General features: G+C 39.4%; 1 protein-coding gene and 1 pseudogene across 1 annotated transcript in view; both read right to left on the reverse strand.

Moving 5' to 3' along the window:
• The window catches only part of vps11 (VPS11 core subunit of CORVET and HOPS complexes), a 16,652-nt gene extending 16,126 nt beyond the window's left edge, over positions 1-526 (reverse strand). The window contains exon 1 of the mRNA XM_031877662.1: positions 349-526. Within this exon, the coding sequence (XP_031733522.1) occupies positions 349-490 (142 nt within the window). The 5' untranslated portion in view covers positions 491-526. The remainder of the gene's footprint in view (positions 1-348) is intronic.
• A 1,808-nt stretch (positions 527-2,334) lies between these two features.
• On the reverse strand, positions 2,335-17,080 carry LOC116400041 (HMG box transcription factor BBX-like; annotated as a pseudogene).
• Between the last annotated feature and the right edge of the window lie 8 nt (positions 17,081-17,088).

The following is a 17,088-nucleotide window of genomic DNA, read 5'->3' on the forward strand; positions in this document are numbered from 1 at the left end:
ATACACATATATACATATATACATATACACATATATATATATATACATATACACATATATACATACATACATACATACACACACACACACACACACACGCACACAGAACAGAGTTTGGTGTGACGCTGTTTCCAGTACCACAACACGGAAGATAGCCTGGCAGCACCGCGCAGTCTTCAGCCGACTGCTTCGTTACTGTTCAGGCTAACTTATTCATTCCAAAAACAGGTCCCAGCTTACCTCGGTTGGAGGTTTGCTTTCACATTTGCTGAGTCGTGACTAGCATCAGCTGCCTGTAACCTAGACTAGCATTAGCTGAGCTAGCTAAGCAGTGCTGTTGAAGGATATCTCCCAGAACAATATGACCGCGGCCGGAGTCACAAGCCGATATTCCGTGTGGAAGAACAAAGTTTTTCCCATTATCCACAGGGTCCTTCACCGTGTCTTTGTCAAAGAAGACGAATTTTCTCCACTGTAAGAACGCTGCCATTTTGTTAGCGTTAGCAAAATAGCTTTAACAGGGCGTTGTCATGTGACACTAAAGTCACGTGGGTTTCCCGGCCACTGCTGCTGACAGCATTTTGTTTATTAATATTATTTATTACCCACAGAACTCAGTCCACACTTATTGTTCTTGAGCGTAATACAGGCGCTTTGGGGGGGGAAATAACTTCCAATTTATTTTAGATTTTAAAACACAGATTTCTGTTTTTGTTGCATCTCATTCTTTTTAAAGGTCAGATCAGAGCAAGATAGACAAATATCCTTGGGACAATGCAATATTACCCTCATAATGATGAGTAACTAGCCATAACAACATAGTATGGTAGTTATTATAGGGCAGGGGTGGACAGATGTGTTTTTATTGTGGGCCTTTTACAGAAAAAAATAAGGAATCACGAGCCAAGCAATCAGAAAGAAATCAGTTTCTACCTAAACCCACTGTGCCATAGAAAATACATTTTCTATGACATTAACTATGCAAGACTACTAAACAGTAGTCTGTAAACAGACATTACAGTAGTATATTGGTGTGGCCATATATTACAAAAAGTATTTCTGTATTTGACTCCCTTGAATTTAGTTTGAATGAATTCAATGCTTTTAAACTCAAAGTGCCCACTTTCTGATGTATACATCTGTAAATAGGTCAAATTGAATCAGGCAGAAAAGGCAGATTGCCAAATATTGGTCCCTGATCATGGCCTAAGCACCCACAGGTTGGTAATCTTATACAAATATTTCATTTGTAAAAATGCTCTTTACATCCTGACCACAATTAATGAATCCAGTGCTCTGACAAAACAAAAATCAGGTATCTGTAGCTGTTACAGGACTGTAATAAGCCCATCCAATCATTTCATACCTGTCTACCTTCATGTATTCTGCCCATGAAATCTTTAAATCTTTCACAAGCTGCTAGCTTAACAGCTATACCAACAATAATAAAAGCCATGTTGATTGTTTACATTCATTATGATCATTTTGGGGGAGTGTTTTGGAGGGAGGCCTGGAAGGACTGTCAGAGTTGAGGACTTGGAGACTTTCTCACTAGATTTAGGGACTTTTGGAGATAGTGCTGCTAGCTACTTTCATAAGAAAGGAGTTGGCAACACTGAGCTGGGTTTTTAGGTTGGATGATGTTTTTAAATCTAACATCTCTTGCTAAACCAACCCTAGCTTTAAAAGATTATGATTCAAATGTAAATGTAAGATATGAATTTGCCTAATATTATCAAGTAACGCACCGTACAGGCAGCAATGGTAAAATATTGATTTCTGTGCCAAGAGGTTTGAGACAGAGATAATTTCACTGAATTTAGTTGACATGTAGTATTAAAACTAGCATGTGCAATGTACACACAATGTAATTTATTAGAAATATGCTCAAGCCATATTTAAGTATGTAAGTAAATTATTCTTTTTAATTCCAGAGGGGCCATTTTATAACAGGCAGCGGGCAGTTGGCCCACGGGCCGTGGTTTGGCTATCCCAGTTATGTGCTATAGTGTGGTGATGTATTGTAAGTTGTGAGTTTAGGTTATTGCAACATTTTATTTAAATGTAATACATGTAAATAGGAAATGTAAATAAATACAAAGCAACTTCTGACTGTTCTATTATGTAACATTATGCAATATAAATGTAAGAATATTAAATCAAAAGTTTTTTAAACCAACGTTACAGTCAGTGTGAATCTGTTGTTGTGGGCTCAACTTCCACACAGTGCTCACTACTTCCTGTGAGGAAGTAGTGAGCCATGGCCAGTCCAGGCAGGGGAGAGTAACCATGAGTTCAACAAAGCAGCATGAACAACACATATTTTGACACAGATGCAATAGATGTTATTTTAATAGGTGTTCAAGAAGTAATAGTTGCGTCAGCAGAAAGTGTAAAAGGAATAATAGTTGCATCAGCAAACAGTGTTATGACATAGGAGTTGTGGGAGAGGAGGTAAGGTAGCTGAGGGATCCCTCACTAAGCAGGGGTTCCAGTATGGCAAGGCTGCATTTAACCACTGGGCGGTAACAATCAAAAAAACACATCTGTCATGATGATCACCAGTAGCATAAATTAGATTAAGCACAGGTTGTACAAACTATCAGAGGAAAGAGACTTTAAAGATCTGGCATAACTTCGTCACAAAAAAAGAAACAAAAGGAAGCCATGATCTACATTCTAGTAAAGGGTAGGTTATCATATACACCTTCATGTATAAATGGATGCATATTCAGTTTTATATTTTATTGTTTCTTTATTCAACTAAACCTATAAAAAGGAACAGTAATAAATAAGTTAAAACTCAAGCATTCAATTGTTCTATCTGATTGCAGGAGCGTCTTCGTTTTATAAACTGTCCTGATCAGACTTTCACTTCTACTGCAAAGGAAAAAAAAAAAAGAAGTAGCAAACCAGGGAAAATGTTTGTCCCACCACTCAAAATGCAAGACTCTCTCAGTTATCAGTCTCATGGATGCTCACACAGTACAGGAAGTCCTTTGGACTTAAAACCTCCACACGTTTCCATTAAGTTTGCAGCACAGCAGCTATCCTGTCATGAGAACTGTCGGTTGTAACGAACTATGCACCTAAGGAACAGTATACCATCATAGCATACATACAGTACAATCATGACTGAATTAGAAAAATACAGGTACAAAATGATTACATTCAAGAAGACAGTACTAGCACAAAAGGGTATTATAGTCATTTAGGTAACTAATATAGGAATTTCACTTTATAGAAGCATTTTCTAGATAGAAAAAGTGACGGGATGGGAGATGACAGTATATTATGGCTGTTTGTTATTTGTTATTGACTGGATTCTCGCATATATAATAGTTAAAATGCATAATTTTCATAGAGTGGGTAAAAATTATATATTTTCTTCAAAGACCATGATCATTTTGGTTTGGGACATAAAGGTGCAAATACTGTATATTAAAAGAGGCATTGAGTGGTGCCTTTTTGTTGCACTTCATTCCAACTCTGAGCTCAAACACCACTGGATACACAGGATGAATTGTGCTGATATTGTTACCTGAAGATTTACACACCTAGGAAATGCAGTGCAACTGTTATGCCAGCTTTCTTTCTTCTTCTTTAAAAAAAACAACAAAAAAAACAGGATTTCCATTTGAATATAACTTTCACTTTTCTTTGGCAAATGTCATTAAACTCACCTGCTATAAGCAAATATATCTATATCTCGGGGGAAGACAAATTCTTTGTCTTTGCAAAGAATTACACTGATGTCCACCAGTGGCAGAACTATACATTTTACTGCTTGGATGATATCATCCTTAATGTAACTTGTTCTCGTATCTGAAAAAATAGATATACCATTTATTATTAGGATTATCGTAAAGCATAATGTGCTTCACTTAAGCTTACCTGGGAAACATTTGTAGTTAGTTTGTGAGATAATAAGGACAAATTTGGAGAGGAATTATAGATTTGTTGCATGTACTGTACTATTTGCATACAAGGGCCTATCAGCAAAACATTATTACCATGTAACAATGCCTTGATATAGGAAAAATGTTCTATTTCAAGACGCACGAGTTCTCTAAGACCCATTCATTTCTTAGCCGTCTGTCCTGTTGTTAAGTGTCCAGAAACACTCTGAACACATCTCAACACATATCCAAGAAACGGTGATGCAGTCGCAGTCAAATACACACCTCCAGAGGTGAGGAGACAAGCCCACTGTCTAGAGACGTGCATTTTATCTCAGTGCCTGTTTGCTTAGCAGGTAAGCGTAGATGCATTCATCGTCTGTGAGCTTGATCTTTTTTGACAACATTCTTAATCCAGTAAACTTGACCTCAGGAAAAAGCATAAAGAAGACCTAGTAAAAAGAGCATTATCAACACAGACACATTAACAGAAGAATGATTAAATAGAAAACAAAGAGCGATAAAAAGTTAGAAATGTGAATCTAAAATGTGATAAATTAAGTATTGGTCTACACAGAGGAACAAAAGGCTGCTAGGGAAGGAAGCGAGGGGTATCAGCTGTGTTACCCTTCATGCTCGTGGCAGCTCTTCCAGCTTCTTGGGAAGATGACTAACGACGAAGCTTAACTGCTTCCTTCCTTATTTTCCTCCTAAAGCTGGGTCACTGTAAACAAACGTGTGGCTACGACAGAGGCATGGAAATGGAATGATTCTGACCAAACATTAACAAAACAAAGCCAAAAATAAAGAACACAGAGTTGCATCTAAACAATATAAATACTTCTAAACAATGAAAACATTGATTACACGTGACCTCTGAGTAGACCATTACTTGGCAATAAAATCTCAAAAGGCCAAAAAAGGGGAATTTGTTATCAAATGCCTTGTCTCCATTAGCTCTGTGAGCAACCATAGCATAGCCGTCTGATTTCAACACATTCAATCAATATTGTTTGCGCACAAATCAGATTATTTTTTCTGTATTTTGTTTTTTCAAATTGCTCATTTGATGAGACATGTAGTATAAAACAAATTCATGACAAATATTCCACTTCGATGAACAAACTTGTGATCATTTTCTGTTGTAGCCTGAGGCTTCTTTAGCCGGGTCCTGAGGACGTGACGACACTATGGTGTAGGAACACTGTGACTGGTGGAGACAAGGCATCTATTACCCTTCCAAGAGCAACTCAAACTTCAGCTACAAATTAGTGCAGTGTTTATGTCATTAAAAAACACCTATTCCATGAAATAAGTTGCACACAAGGAATTAACCATTCTAATTGCTACGCAAACTGCAATAAGATCAAGTATTGACAAAACTGCATTTCACTATTTAAAATGTTTACACTGACTTTAGGACTGTGATGGCGTCGAGCAAGAAACTGGTTCTAGGTCTGGGTGGGTGTGGGGGTCTGGGTGGGAGGGTTAAGGCTATAATTGAATCACTTTCACACAACCTCCCCATCACAAAGAGGTTCTGAATCTGACCTACTGTGTCATAAGTCTGACAGGGACACTGTGAATCTACCTCTAAAGGATAAGCAGCACGACTAACACCCTCAGCTCTAGCCACCTCTAGCTCAGATGCTAAGTATGCACAGGTTTACTCTTACACATCCAGTCTAACATGATTATTTGAAGCTACCACATACCATTTTACAGTAGCATAACTTACATATCAAATACTCAACCACGAATTCTTGGTAGATCAGTGTACCACAAGGACACACTCAGCAAGTGGCTGTTAATGGAAGTCTGTCCATCATGATCATTTACCCTGGTTAAAGTCATTTTGGGTCGAAGCTGGAGGAATGCAAGGGATCAGAACTATTCTACCCGAGGTGGAGGGAGCTCTTCAGTAGGCGTGTGTGTGAGGTAAAAAGGTGAGAGAAAGCTGTGTTTGTCTAGAAAACCAATGCAGTGTTGGGTTTTTTGCTGGACCTAAAATTCTATTATTTCTTAAATCGCAAGACTTGACCTTGAAAATGGCCTCTACTTGACAAAACGGTGTAAAATAAACCCAGGACAACCATCTCTACACGGGAAGCCATGCACTGGGGGACAGCGTGGTTCTTCCACAGGCCCAAAGGGAGCATCTAAGGGGGGTGAGAGGAGTTCAGAAAGGCATCCTCACTCAAACCAAAGGAAGGCTTTCTGGGGAAACACTGAGATAGCGAGGAACACCATGAACCCCGGCTCAAGCAAATTCACCACAAGGGGAAGGTGGAGTCTGTCCAAAGCTTCCTGATCGGGTCTCCCTTCAGTGTAGGTAGTAAAGCGCCACTGCCAATGTCCATGTTGGGGCTTCTCATAACAGCAGCAGAGTTTCACTGATCAGCACAGGAGATGAGGACTGGAGTCTGGGCCAGCTCCTTCTTCTGATTCTCAACCAAGCCTCTCTGGCCTCTGAAACGCCATGTTTAAGAAGATGAAGAGTTTGTTCACACTTTTTCAAATAGCCAGTGTTTTTTTTTTAATCAAACCATGTAGGGAATCTGCACAAAGCTACTTTTTTGCTCTTTTTCGTCATTCAAGATGAGAAAGGTACTACTTTATGTGAGAATTACATAATGAGGACTGACACAACGGGCCTCATCAAACAGTTTTTGAGTATTCTTATGTTAAACATCGTTTACTTTTCTCTATGAGGTTTGTTTGAGTGTTCCAAGTCAGATTCAGCAAACCCTCTTACCTGCATAAACTTGTTGAAAATCGCTAGTGTCAACCTGTTTGGAGGCACTCGATTATGCTTATGATCAAATCTCACACATTTCCATTTAATGCTATCTGTTCAGGGTTTAGGGCTTTACGTTGTCGGGCATCAGCAATAGAACAAGTAACATTCTGTATTAAGCAGTGTAATTAGTCCCATTAGGGGACCTGAACAACCCTACAGCTGTCCATCAAAGAGCTGCACTGTGACAGAAACATGAAGTGAGACATCACAAAATCTCTTGATGAGGCAAAGCGGAGCATGACTGACTGGTCAAGTCAATGTGACTGTCAGAGGCCATTATATTACAGGTGATGATGTACTGTGACGTGTCCTAATGGAGGACGTTCCCTGAGCAGAGACCTGCATTAAGACCCTGAGGGGGCTGTTGGAGCTTTCCGAACAGAATTAAAGGAATTGTTACATTTATATTCATTCAGATTGAGGAGTTATCATTCTTAAAGCAAAGATAAACAGTATCTGCACATGACAGTTGGAAAAACATAGTGATTGTGCCAACTACTCTCAAATCAGTTGTATGAGTGTCGTGGCTCCTGCATGAGGCCTCATGTAAAGACATGAGGCCTCATGACATGACAAAGGGAGCTGATAGCTTCGGGTGACAACAAGCAGAAGTCTAGTCTAGATAGTTGCATTTAAGTTTGCTAGCAGTGACATCTGGGTAGACCTTTTGTTAGTTTGTTTGAATGTAATTGGTAGATATGTCAAATAGACAGAATAATTAAAACCAAACAAACCAATTGAATATTAATCTAGCAAAAGAATGACACACTGACTTAAAGGGATAGTTCTGTGCCTTTAGAAGCAGGGTTGTGTGAGGTACTTCTCCGTAGTCAGTGTATGACCTACAATAGATAGGGAGCAAAGCAAAGTACTGCTGTGTACGTATTTCAGCTATGTGTACACTATATTTAGAATATTTATCTTTATCTTTTCGGGAACTGAACTGAAAGTAAAACTTATCCATGCTCTGTTTAAAAGGCACCAAACAGTGTAGACACGTTTCACTTTCAGTTCATTTATCTTTTGTAAAAATATTGTAAACACAGCGCACACTTAAACTGGTTTGGATTTCTTTGTTGTCTGAAAGGTTGTGTTGCTGTCCCGGTCCACAGCAGTACATTGCATTATTTCCTGAAGCTGCGCTGTGTCTCTACCTGTGAACGTTTTCCATGGCTGCTACCTCAGCGAGGGCTGCCAGGCTAAAGAAAGCAGGTAGCTCTTGTGGTGCGGCGCTCCTCTCTGCCTCCTCCTCTTCCTCCTCTGCTCTGGGATTACTGTAGCACCCTTTTTCATTGCATAAATTCTGTTGGGGTAATGGCTTCTTATCCTCTTCCTGGTTCAGGTCCCTAGTTTTGTCCTCTGTGACAACAAACAAACAAACAAAAAACATATACAATTTCAGGAACACTGTCAAAAAGTCTGTTGCAGAGCATTTGTTTTTATACATTGTATTGATGTTATTAAAAAACAGCATTTGAAGAGACAATGTATTAGTGTCTGCCATGCTAGTAAATTTACATCTTCATTGTAACTAGTTACTAATTTCAGTTAACTCTGATCCATACAGAAAGAAATGACAAGTAGACACTTATACCGTATCAGAAATATTGACTGAAATTCCATGAATCCATGTGTTAATGGTTGGTTATTTTTTAATTTACATATATTTTCAGTTGTCTAGACACAATTCTAAGGCCTTGTGATGTCAACTGGACATGTAGCTTTATTTTCAAGAGGTCTGAAGAACTCCCTCTCTGGCTGCTGGACACAGTTCGTCTCTAGCTACAGTAGAAAGCTCTCAGTTCCACTTTCCTGAATAAAGGAATGTTCTAAAAGTACAGCTCATAAAAGTGAACTAAAATAATAATAATAATAATAATAGCATACATTCGATGATATATTTTATGTTATGGTCAAAATGTTCCATTTAAATCACCAACATGTACCACTTCAACATACAGTGATACATTCTGGTTCAAACTTTACAGATCTTTCTAATCCCACTCTTACTGATCAATCGATCGATCATCACTCACCCTCGACTGGAGACACACTGCCGTCAGCTGTGCGCACCAAGTGTGTGATCTTGGTCTTCCTGGCCTTCCTCTTCTGGCTACCAACTAGCATCTCCATACTAGTGCTGCCCTGGACATCTGGGCACATTATGGCAACGGGGGCACATGATTTGGCTTTTGAATGTGAATCCAGCGTGGTGGAGTCACTCTGTACCACTGCTGTGGAAAAACAATTCAGAGGTAGAAATGAAAACCCGATGAGTTTCAGTCCTCTTAACAAGAAGGTACGTCACAGAGACAACACTTCTTCTTTCATTTCGCATCATTGTGATTTGCAGGCCTAAACACCTAATTTCAATAAATATTTCTTATGAATATATTCATTTCTTTATAAAATAAATAGTGCAACCTGAAACATATGAGTGTAGTTCATAAATTATAGATTTGTACAGCCTTGTTAATGTAAATAAAAGCTTTTTTGTGCTTTGAAGGTAAATTCTGTAATTCAAGTGTTTTTTTCGCCAAAAGGAATTTTAAAGCAATAAACTAGACATACAGACTGCTGCATATAAAATGTGGTAGAGGCATCTGGTAAATACCCTGCTTCATAATGCACAAACATCAACGTTCTAGTTCACCTTTGTCCACTGCACCTGGTCTCTCCTTTTTGTGTTTGTGCTTCCTAACAATCTTGTGGAATGAAGTCTTTTTCTGAGATGGAGATGGCCCTGATATAGCAAAGAAACAAAGAAAAAAGGAGCATGGAAATGCTATGTTATGGAGTCTTTAACCAAGAGAAAACATGACTCTACCAACAGGAGATGGATGAGATGAGAGGATATTAAAGAACAGTCACTGTTTTATTAGGCAGAGATATCTTTCATTTCTTTCTTACCCTTCCCGGCTTTAGAGACTTCTTCTTGGACGATGGAGCTGTCAGGCTTCTTCTTCTTTGTGACAGCGGTCCCCTTCTTATCAAATGTCATTGGGCTGTACTGTGGTAGGCTGTTAAACTTCCTTTCAAACTCCTCCTCCAGTTTCCCTAGGCTGACATGTGAAGTTCAGAGTTTATATCTTTGAGCATATAACCAAACCTTAAAACAACACAGAGGTGAAAGTATCTTAAACAGTGAGAGCATCAGAACTACCTTCCTCACACCCAGGAATATTACAGAATGTATGAGTTTCCAGTTTCATTTTCATTATCAAGAATTTTCAATTCCATTTCAATTCTATATCCTATTAACACTCCGACGGCCCTGTACATCTGTGTCATGTACATAACTGCTATTTATAGGTAGATACTGGTGCGACATGTCTTTGGAAAGCTAGGATTCTTGTGATTCGGTTTATGCAAACCATTTCAAGATACAATCACAACAGCAGGTACAATCAATGCCTCTGTCAGACCACCAACCCACAAACAAACATTTACAATATCGAGGCAACTCACCGATGAAGCTTCATAAAAATCCACCCCTCCATAATATTCCAACAAAAACGGTCTTGTTACATTGCCAAAGGTCCAGACGATCCAATCCAGTAAAATATTTAGTCCAAAACACATTATTACATCCATAAATACCCACGGACTGCTGTTGCATCATTTCAAATTAGCCGGCAGATATGCCTAACTATCTATGTATATTCGAACGTAACTTCAGTTTGCATGTAAACTGTACATCCCAAGTCTCTTAATTGTCATTTCCTCGCTCCTCGATCCTCGCTCGAACCGGAAGTTGTCATATTGACGGCCGTCCCAAAGCTCTTATTTCTGCTCTGAGGAGCGAGGATGGAGGAGGGAGGAGGGACCTCTGAGGAGCCATGAGCGAGGACCCACGAGAACAGACTTCCAGGAAGTGTTTTAACGGCCGACACGCCCCCTCATTGTTCATCAGTCATGTGATTGGACGCTGCAGCCGATCAGATTGATGAGATTTTGTTCAACGTGTAAACAGTGAAGACGGATCACAGAATAAACGCAAGCTTCATATTTGATTCGTTTTTCTGAATCAACATCTGGTTTAAATAAATGTTCATTGTAGCCTGAACAACAAAAGGACCACAAACAACTTTCTTCATTTATTAGAAAGATTTGTGTTTTCATAATCTGATATTTCCCTCAATAACTTTTATTATAGATACAATTAAAGTCAGAGAGAGCTGGAGAGACTAAACCCTTTCTATATATATATATATATATATAGAAAGAGAGAAAGAGAGAGAGCTGAGAGACGAAACACTTTTTACATCATTTATCATCATTTCATTCAGTTACGTGAGGCTGTTCATTCCTGATTGTCGGGTTTGATGAGTTTTATCATTTAAGAGAAACAATAATCATATTCTGGGTTATTTAATATCGACGTCATAATCTGAATTTCAAAACGTACAGACGCAAATAATTCATAAATAAGATGATCGCATTCCGCCGGTAGAAATGGATCCTGTGCTTATAAACAGAACACAGGACACAGTTAGTTAACAGACTACAGAGAGAAACACCTCTACAGTGGTGATTACTGTGTCTTTATTAGTTATTAGTATTATTAGTTACTGTTAGTAAGTACAGTGATCATGTGAACAGACACAAACCTCTCAAAAGTTTCTCCAGCTGTTAAAGCCGACTGACAGCTGATCCAGCTGTGATCATCAGCACCGTCATCAGAAACAGACGTCGCTTCACGTGACGCAACTGAGGAAAGGACGACTCATGTCTCTTAAAACATATCTCCTGTTCCTCTCTCCTCGCATGGTTTCCTCCATGCATCCCTGGTCGGAGGGACTAAGACGCAAGGAAAGGACCCAAGTGAGGGAAACGGGGATGCAATTAAGAGACTTGGGATGTACCCATTGACGCTCTCTGTGTCTCAAAATGGTGGCTGCACTCTGACCTTTCGAGTGACACCTCATTTGACCAATTAAGAGCTTCCATGTCCTGTCCACAGCCTACAATAGCCAACGAGAGTCCGCGTTGAAGGAAAGTGCCTGCCCCTCTTCTTTCGTGTAAAGCTCGAGCCAATTGCAACCGATTGTTCTGATAACTGACGCTTCGGATAGCCAATGAAATTTCGAAAATAATGATATACAGCTTCAGGGGGTAGATTTAGAGGCAGAACACGGAAGTAACCTGCGTAACTGCGAGTCAGGTACCTACGTCCACGCATTAAATGCAAAGTGTGGTTTTTGCAAGATAGGGAGACTTTAGGAAAGTAAATAATGGCGAAATAACTTATAGATTACTTTATTTAGACATAAATAAGCTTTAGATTGAATTATGAATGCACATTTTTACACAGCCTAGGTATGTTACCATGGTTACCGTGGGTCTCCAAATGGCCTTTTTTGGAAAGTGCCTAGACATACCCTTAGTAAAACATGTGTAAAATATTCACTTTCTGTGGTATTGTTATCAAATTTGAACTTGGACTAGGTAAGGCTTCATGCTATGGTCCCATTGTGTTTCCAGCTAATAAGTCCCAGCTATAGTGATCTGCAGGCATCTGTTTGCAAAATAATATTCAGGCGGAAATAAAAACCTTCTACTTCAGTGTGTTCAAACTTCTATTACTCAATGCCAGTAGCACTTACAGTGATTCTGACTGTTGGGGAAAAAACTTCAGTGTTACCTTTCAAAAGAGACCAAAACCATGCATGTACTCCAAATGGTTCAAGAACAGCTTTCAATTTACTTTGGGTATGCCTTGGATAGATGTTTTAGGCTAATTTTACTGGAGTGGTAACAGGATATTGTGTTTTCTTCACACTTAAATGAGATGATGATTCAACTTAACTTCCCCATGAAATCCAAAACAGCCTCCTAAAACCCCATTCAGACAGACACATTTAAGCTTGCAGGATATCTTTCTCTTAAAGTTAGTTTTCCCTTCATTCAATTAGTGGACTGAATGTTAATGTTAATATGCCGTTTTTTTAATTTTTCTATCAGGTTAGCGATCTTATGATCTTAGCGTTTTTCTCAGTAACAGAAAACACAGCTCTATACGCAAAAACTCTGTAAAACAATGTTAGTGCCTCTCTAGATGGGACTAATATTACTGGTTACCAGCGAGTGGTGCGCTTAAAAACGGGGGGATGTCGTTATAATTGAGTGTATAGAGAGATGTGCACTGCAGATGGGGATTGAAATCACTCACCAGTGCATGTAATATTATAATGAAATTACAGTACATTTTAACCTGGGTGTTGCTCTGAATCTGGACCATAATAACTGCAGCTGATGCAGAAACTGGGGAGAAGCAACTACGGCAAAACAACATTAAAATCCGGGCAAGTGATGCCCAAATCATGTTATATTAAAATCATTGGTGGTTGTCTGTAAAGCCGTATGAGTCGTGTGATGCTTGCCCCTATATATGTTGTTTTGCTGGAGTCACATTTCTTAAGTCTATACAACGGAGTTGGTGAGTGCAAAGTTATTATGACCTACAATCAGAACGGCCACAATTATGAGAATAAGACCCAGGCTGAAAAAGAGTAAAAAGAAAAGTGAATGTGACAAAATAAATAAACATGGCTTGTAAACAGCATCCATAAATCAAAAAAAAAATTGATTGGTGTAGTTTGGTAAAGAATAAATAACTTTAAGAGTTAATGGGATTTACAAACAACAGGTCAGATTTCCAATAGTATGTTTAATATAAGGAATGACATGAAGATGACTGTACTAAATGCTCCACAGAAAGGTACAACATAGTAATAAGACTCACCCTTGTGAACATTCTTCTTTGGACTTGGACTTCTTCAGCTTCTTGGGGTTATTAGGTCCTATCTGAGAAACTGTCCAGCTATCATCACTCCAGTTTGCATCATGATCAGAGGCACGGAGAGCACCTCTTTTCCCTGCAGACATGAAGCATACACTGTTTCAGACAAACAGGAAAAGACCAGTCATAAAATCTCAGTTAGCCCTAGAATGAAAATGGATACCTCGGTCGATGTTGGCTCTCAGCGAGGTCAGCATTCCCTCAGAAACGAGGGTTTTGTACAGGGCACCTTTACAGCTCCGCTCTGACTTCCTGGAGCCGTGGCTCTCTGTGTTGGAGTCACAGGTCCCTTCACTCGATCTCTCTTTCCCCTTGTCTTCCTCTTTGAGCTTAGAAGGGGAGGGGCTGCAGGGGGAGAGATGGGGCTCTGCCATACTGTCCTGCAGGTCTGTGCTTCCTATACCTTCTTCTTCTGCCTGCGTCTTGGGACTGACGTCACTCATCTCTTCTGTCATTTCCACCTCAGAGGCACTGTGCTGCCCACACTGCCCGCCGTCCTCCTCCATCTTCTCCTCTTTGTCTTGGACTAAGGCCTTGACTTTGGGCTTACTCTTCTTTTTGGGCACACCTGAGTTCCCACTACTAGGACTGCTCTGTATCTTCTTCTTGGGCTTCTCCTCTGTGTCCTTCCAGGCCCCTTTGGCCACTGCCTCGATCGTACTGAAGATACTGTCCACGTTTGACTCTGCAGGGTTACACTTCTTAAGGATCTTCTTTGCTGAGCAGGGGATCTCATCGGTATCGTTTGACTTGGCCACCTCTTTTTTCTTGCTCTTGTTTTTGACACGTGTGTTTTGGCTGCTGAGTTTGGTGGGACTGGCATCAGTGGAGGTAGAAGTGACGGAGGAGAGCGAAGGTGAGGGGGCCGATGTGTGAGAGGCGGGGGGGGCAGTTGTCTCTGTCTTGTGTCTCCTCCTTGATCTCTGGCTTGACTGTGGTTTGTAGGAGAGAGGCTGTAGAAGAGCTGTCCTCAGGCTGCTGAGACACCGCGGTGTCCATCGTTCCAGCTTCAGACGCTAAGCACATCTTCACCGACACAACAAAAGAACTCAATGGTAAACGAAGCAATATAAAGTGACAACAGTCTATGCTCCTAATAATACGTTGCTACATTCTTTCTAAATGGATCAGATGTTTCTGTAACCTTTTCTTAATCTTTCTATCAATCTTGCCATGACTGAATACTTTATTCCTGCTATCGGTCCCTCGCTTTACAGTGTGCCCTTATCAGACTTTTATATTTTCTACTGATAGCATTAATGATAATGTGTCACATGACAGAGAATCAGATTTATGCCAATGATTGAAAGACACAGTTGTTTTATGTGAATTTTTGTCTGCATTGTTAAATCAATGGCAGTGAAGGATTAATTTGTTTATTACACAGTTACTTTTGAACCATAACCTTTACTTTTGAGTATACGGATAAAAAGACAAAACGTGTGAACATATAGACAGCAAATGTCACAGTGAAGAAATCGTCAATGTTTGCTTTTAGCTAGCATACACTTTTCTGGGTGTATCTCTTTCTAGCACACTCATAAACAAGGCAACTTTGTCAGCTTAGTCACAGTTTTACAATATTTTAATATCTGACATGAAAGATAACTCATGGTATCGGGTAAAATAGGTGTTTTCACAGTTGAACACTCTCCAATCATTAAATAAAGCTACATGGTGTTACTTTAGATGAACTATGTGCAAACTGTTGAATGCTTTACCTCAGCAAGCTGGAAGAGAGCAGACTGTCTGCATGGTTTTCCTTCAGGTGCCGCAGAGAGAGATGACTGTGAACATACAATAACATGTTTTTTGAGATCACACTGCTCAGCTTTCTTAGTATTCAGCAATATTTACTGTCTACATCAGATATCACCGTGTTTACTGTTCTAGCAGGACAGAATAAACCTAGGGCCTGATCTCTTCAGGTTAAACTGGCCTCAGACTGGTGATCCTGGATGACCAGTATCATAAAGCTGGTCATCAAGTGGCTCTGTGCACTCAGGGTTATTTACTTACTTCTTACTTAGTAAGATATGAAGAAACAGTGACACCAGCTGGAAAATAATGTTATAAAACGACAGCAAAAAGTGATATTCAACGAAGTGAAATGTATAAAATATATTCACATAACTAGAAAAGAATAAAATGTTAAAATACTAGAACAAATGTCCAGATTAATATAGGTAAGGATATAAGACCATAGATTTAAGTGAAAATTATGACTATGTATGGACATTATACAGTTAAAATAAATGTCAGACAGATTGTGCTGGCAGAGCAGAGAGAGGAGAGAGGAAAGCAGTTAACATCTGATGAGATGATACGATGTGTGGATTATTATCACATATCACCTCATGTTATTCTGGTCTGCAGTGATGGAATATGAGTCTAAAAGCATCAGCACTGTCAGGATGAAAGAAACTATAATCCTCACTATTTGCGTATTTTGTGAGGTAAACTATCTCTGTGTTTGTTAGCAGCTCAGAGAGGACATATAGAAAGCTGATACATTAAAATATCTATTGCTCAGTATTTCTCATCACTTCATTGTAAAACTATTTTGTCCCTGTCAGGATCCTGTATGAATGGTGACTTCATCTTTGCAGTGAGCTGACTGGTCAGTAGTTAGGTTTGGATCTGATCCTCTGAAGTTAGCCATGGTTACCAAAGTTGAACATCTTTCAGCTCATCTTTTGAAAGCACATTGTATTTTCTCAGCAAATGTCGTAGCATCAAACTCTTAGATTGAAACAGACATTTTGGCCTGAGGGTGGCACTAAAAGGGCTATGCAGATCATTTTCTTGCCATTTATTAGTAAGGCAGTGATAATTTTGGTTCTACCGAGAAGTAATATGGTTGATTAGTATTAGCTTTGTGTTTGCAGTGACTGGAGGAAGTCACACTGGATCTGACAAATATCTGTAAAAAGGTATAAAGGACAGCTTTGTCTGTCTGTCAGCTACTGTTTAAAAGTTGTTACTGTCATGAACCAAAGTAACTACAGAGGCTGTAGAACAAAAAGTCAGTTATGATAAGTGGTGCATCATTCATCGACATTCAGTCATACCTCTGCCAGTGGGGAAGAGGCACACTTAACCCTGCTCTCAGTAAGGTCAGGCACTGTGTTCGGTATTTTCCCAGACAACATCTGTAGGACAAATCAGTGAGTGCACAAATCAGTGTTAAAGTGGGTTTAGCCGATCACCATTCACACCAAAGATCTTAGTAAAACTGAGGAAAGCACAAACTTTCAAGACAAATGTTGTTGTTACAATCCTTTGATTAGAAAGTACTAAAAGAAAAAGCACTCATTATGCAGAATGGCCCATATCAGAATAACATTATATTATTAGATTAATTCTCTTATGTATACGTGCCAGCATCATTTTAATGCTGATAAAGTGGGGCTAATTTGAACTTCTCTACATACTACTGGGTATATTCGTATTAATAATCTGAAGTATTCAGTAAGAGTAGAAGCAACATAAAATGGTAATACTCAGGTATAGTACAAGTATCTCAAAACTGTACATTAGTCCAGGACCTGAGTAAATGTACTCAGTTACTTTCCACAACTAGCTAC

This window comes from Anarrhichthys ocellatus, unplaced genomic scaffold, assembly GCF_004355925.1.
Source record: "Anarrhichthys ocellatus isolate YVR2014 unplaced genomic scaffold, GSC_Weel_1.0 scaffold143, whole genome shotgun sequence".
NCBI lineage: Eukaryota > Metazoa > Chordata > Actinopteri > Perciformes > Anarhichadidae > Anarrhichthys > Anarrhichthys ocellatus.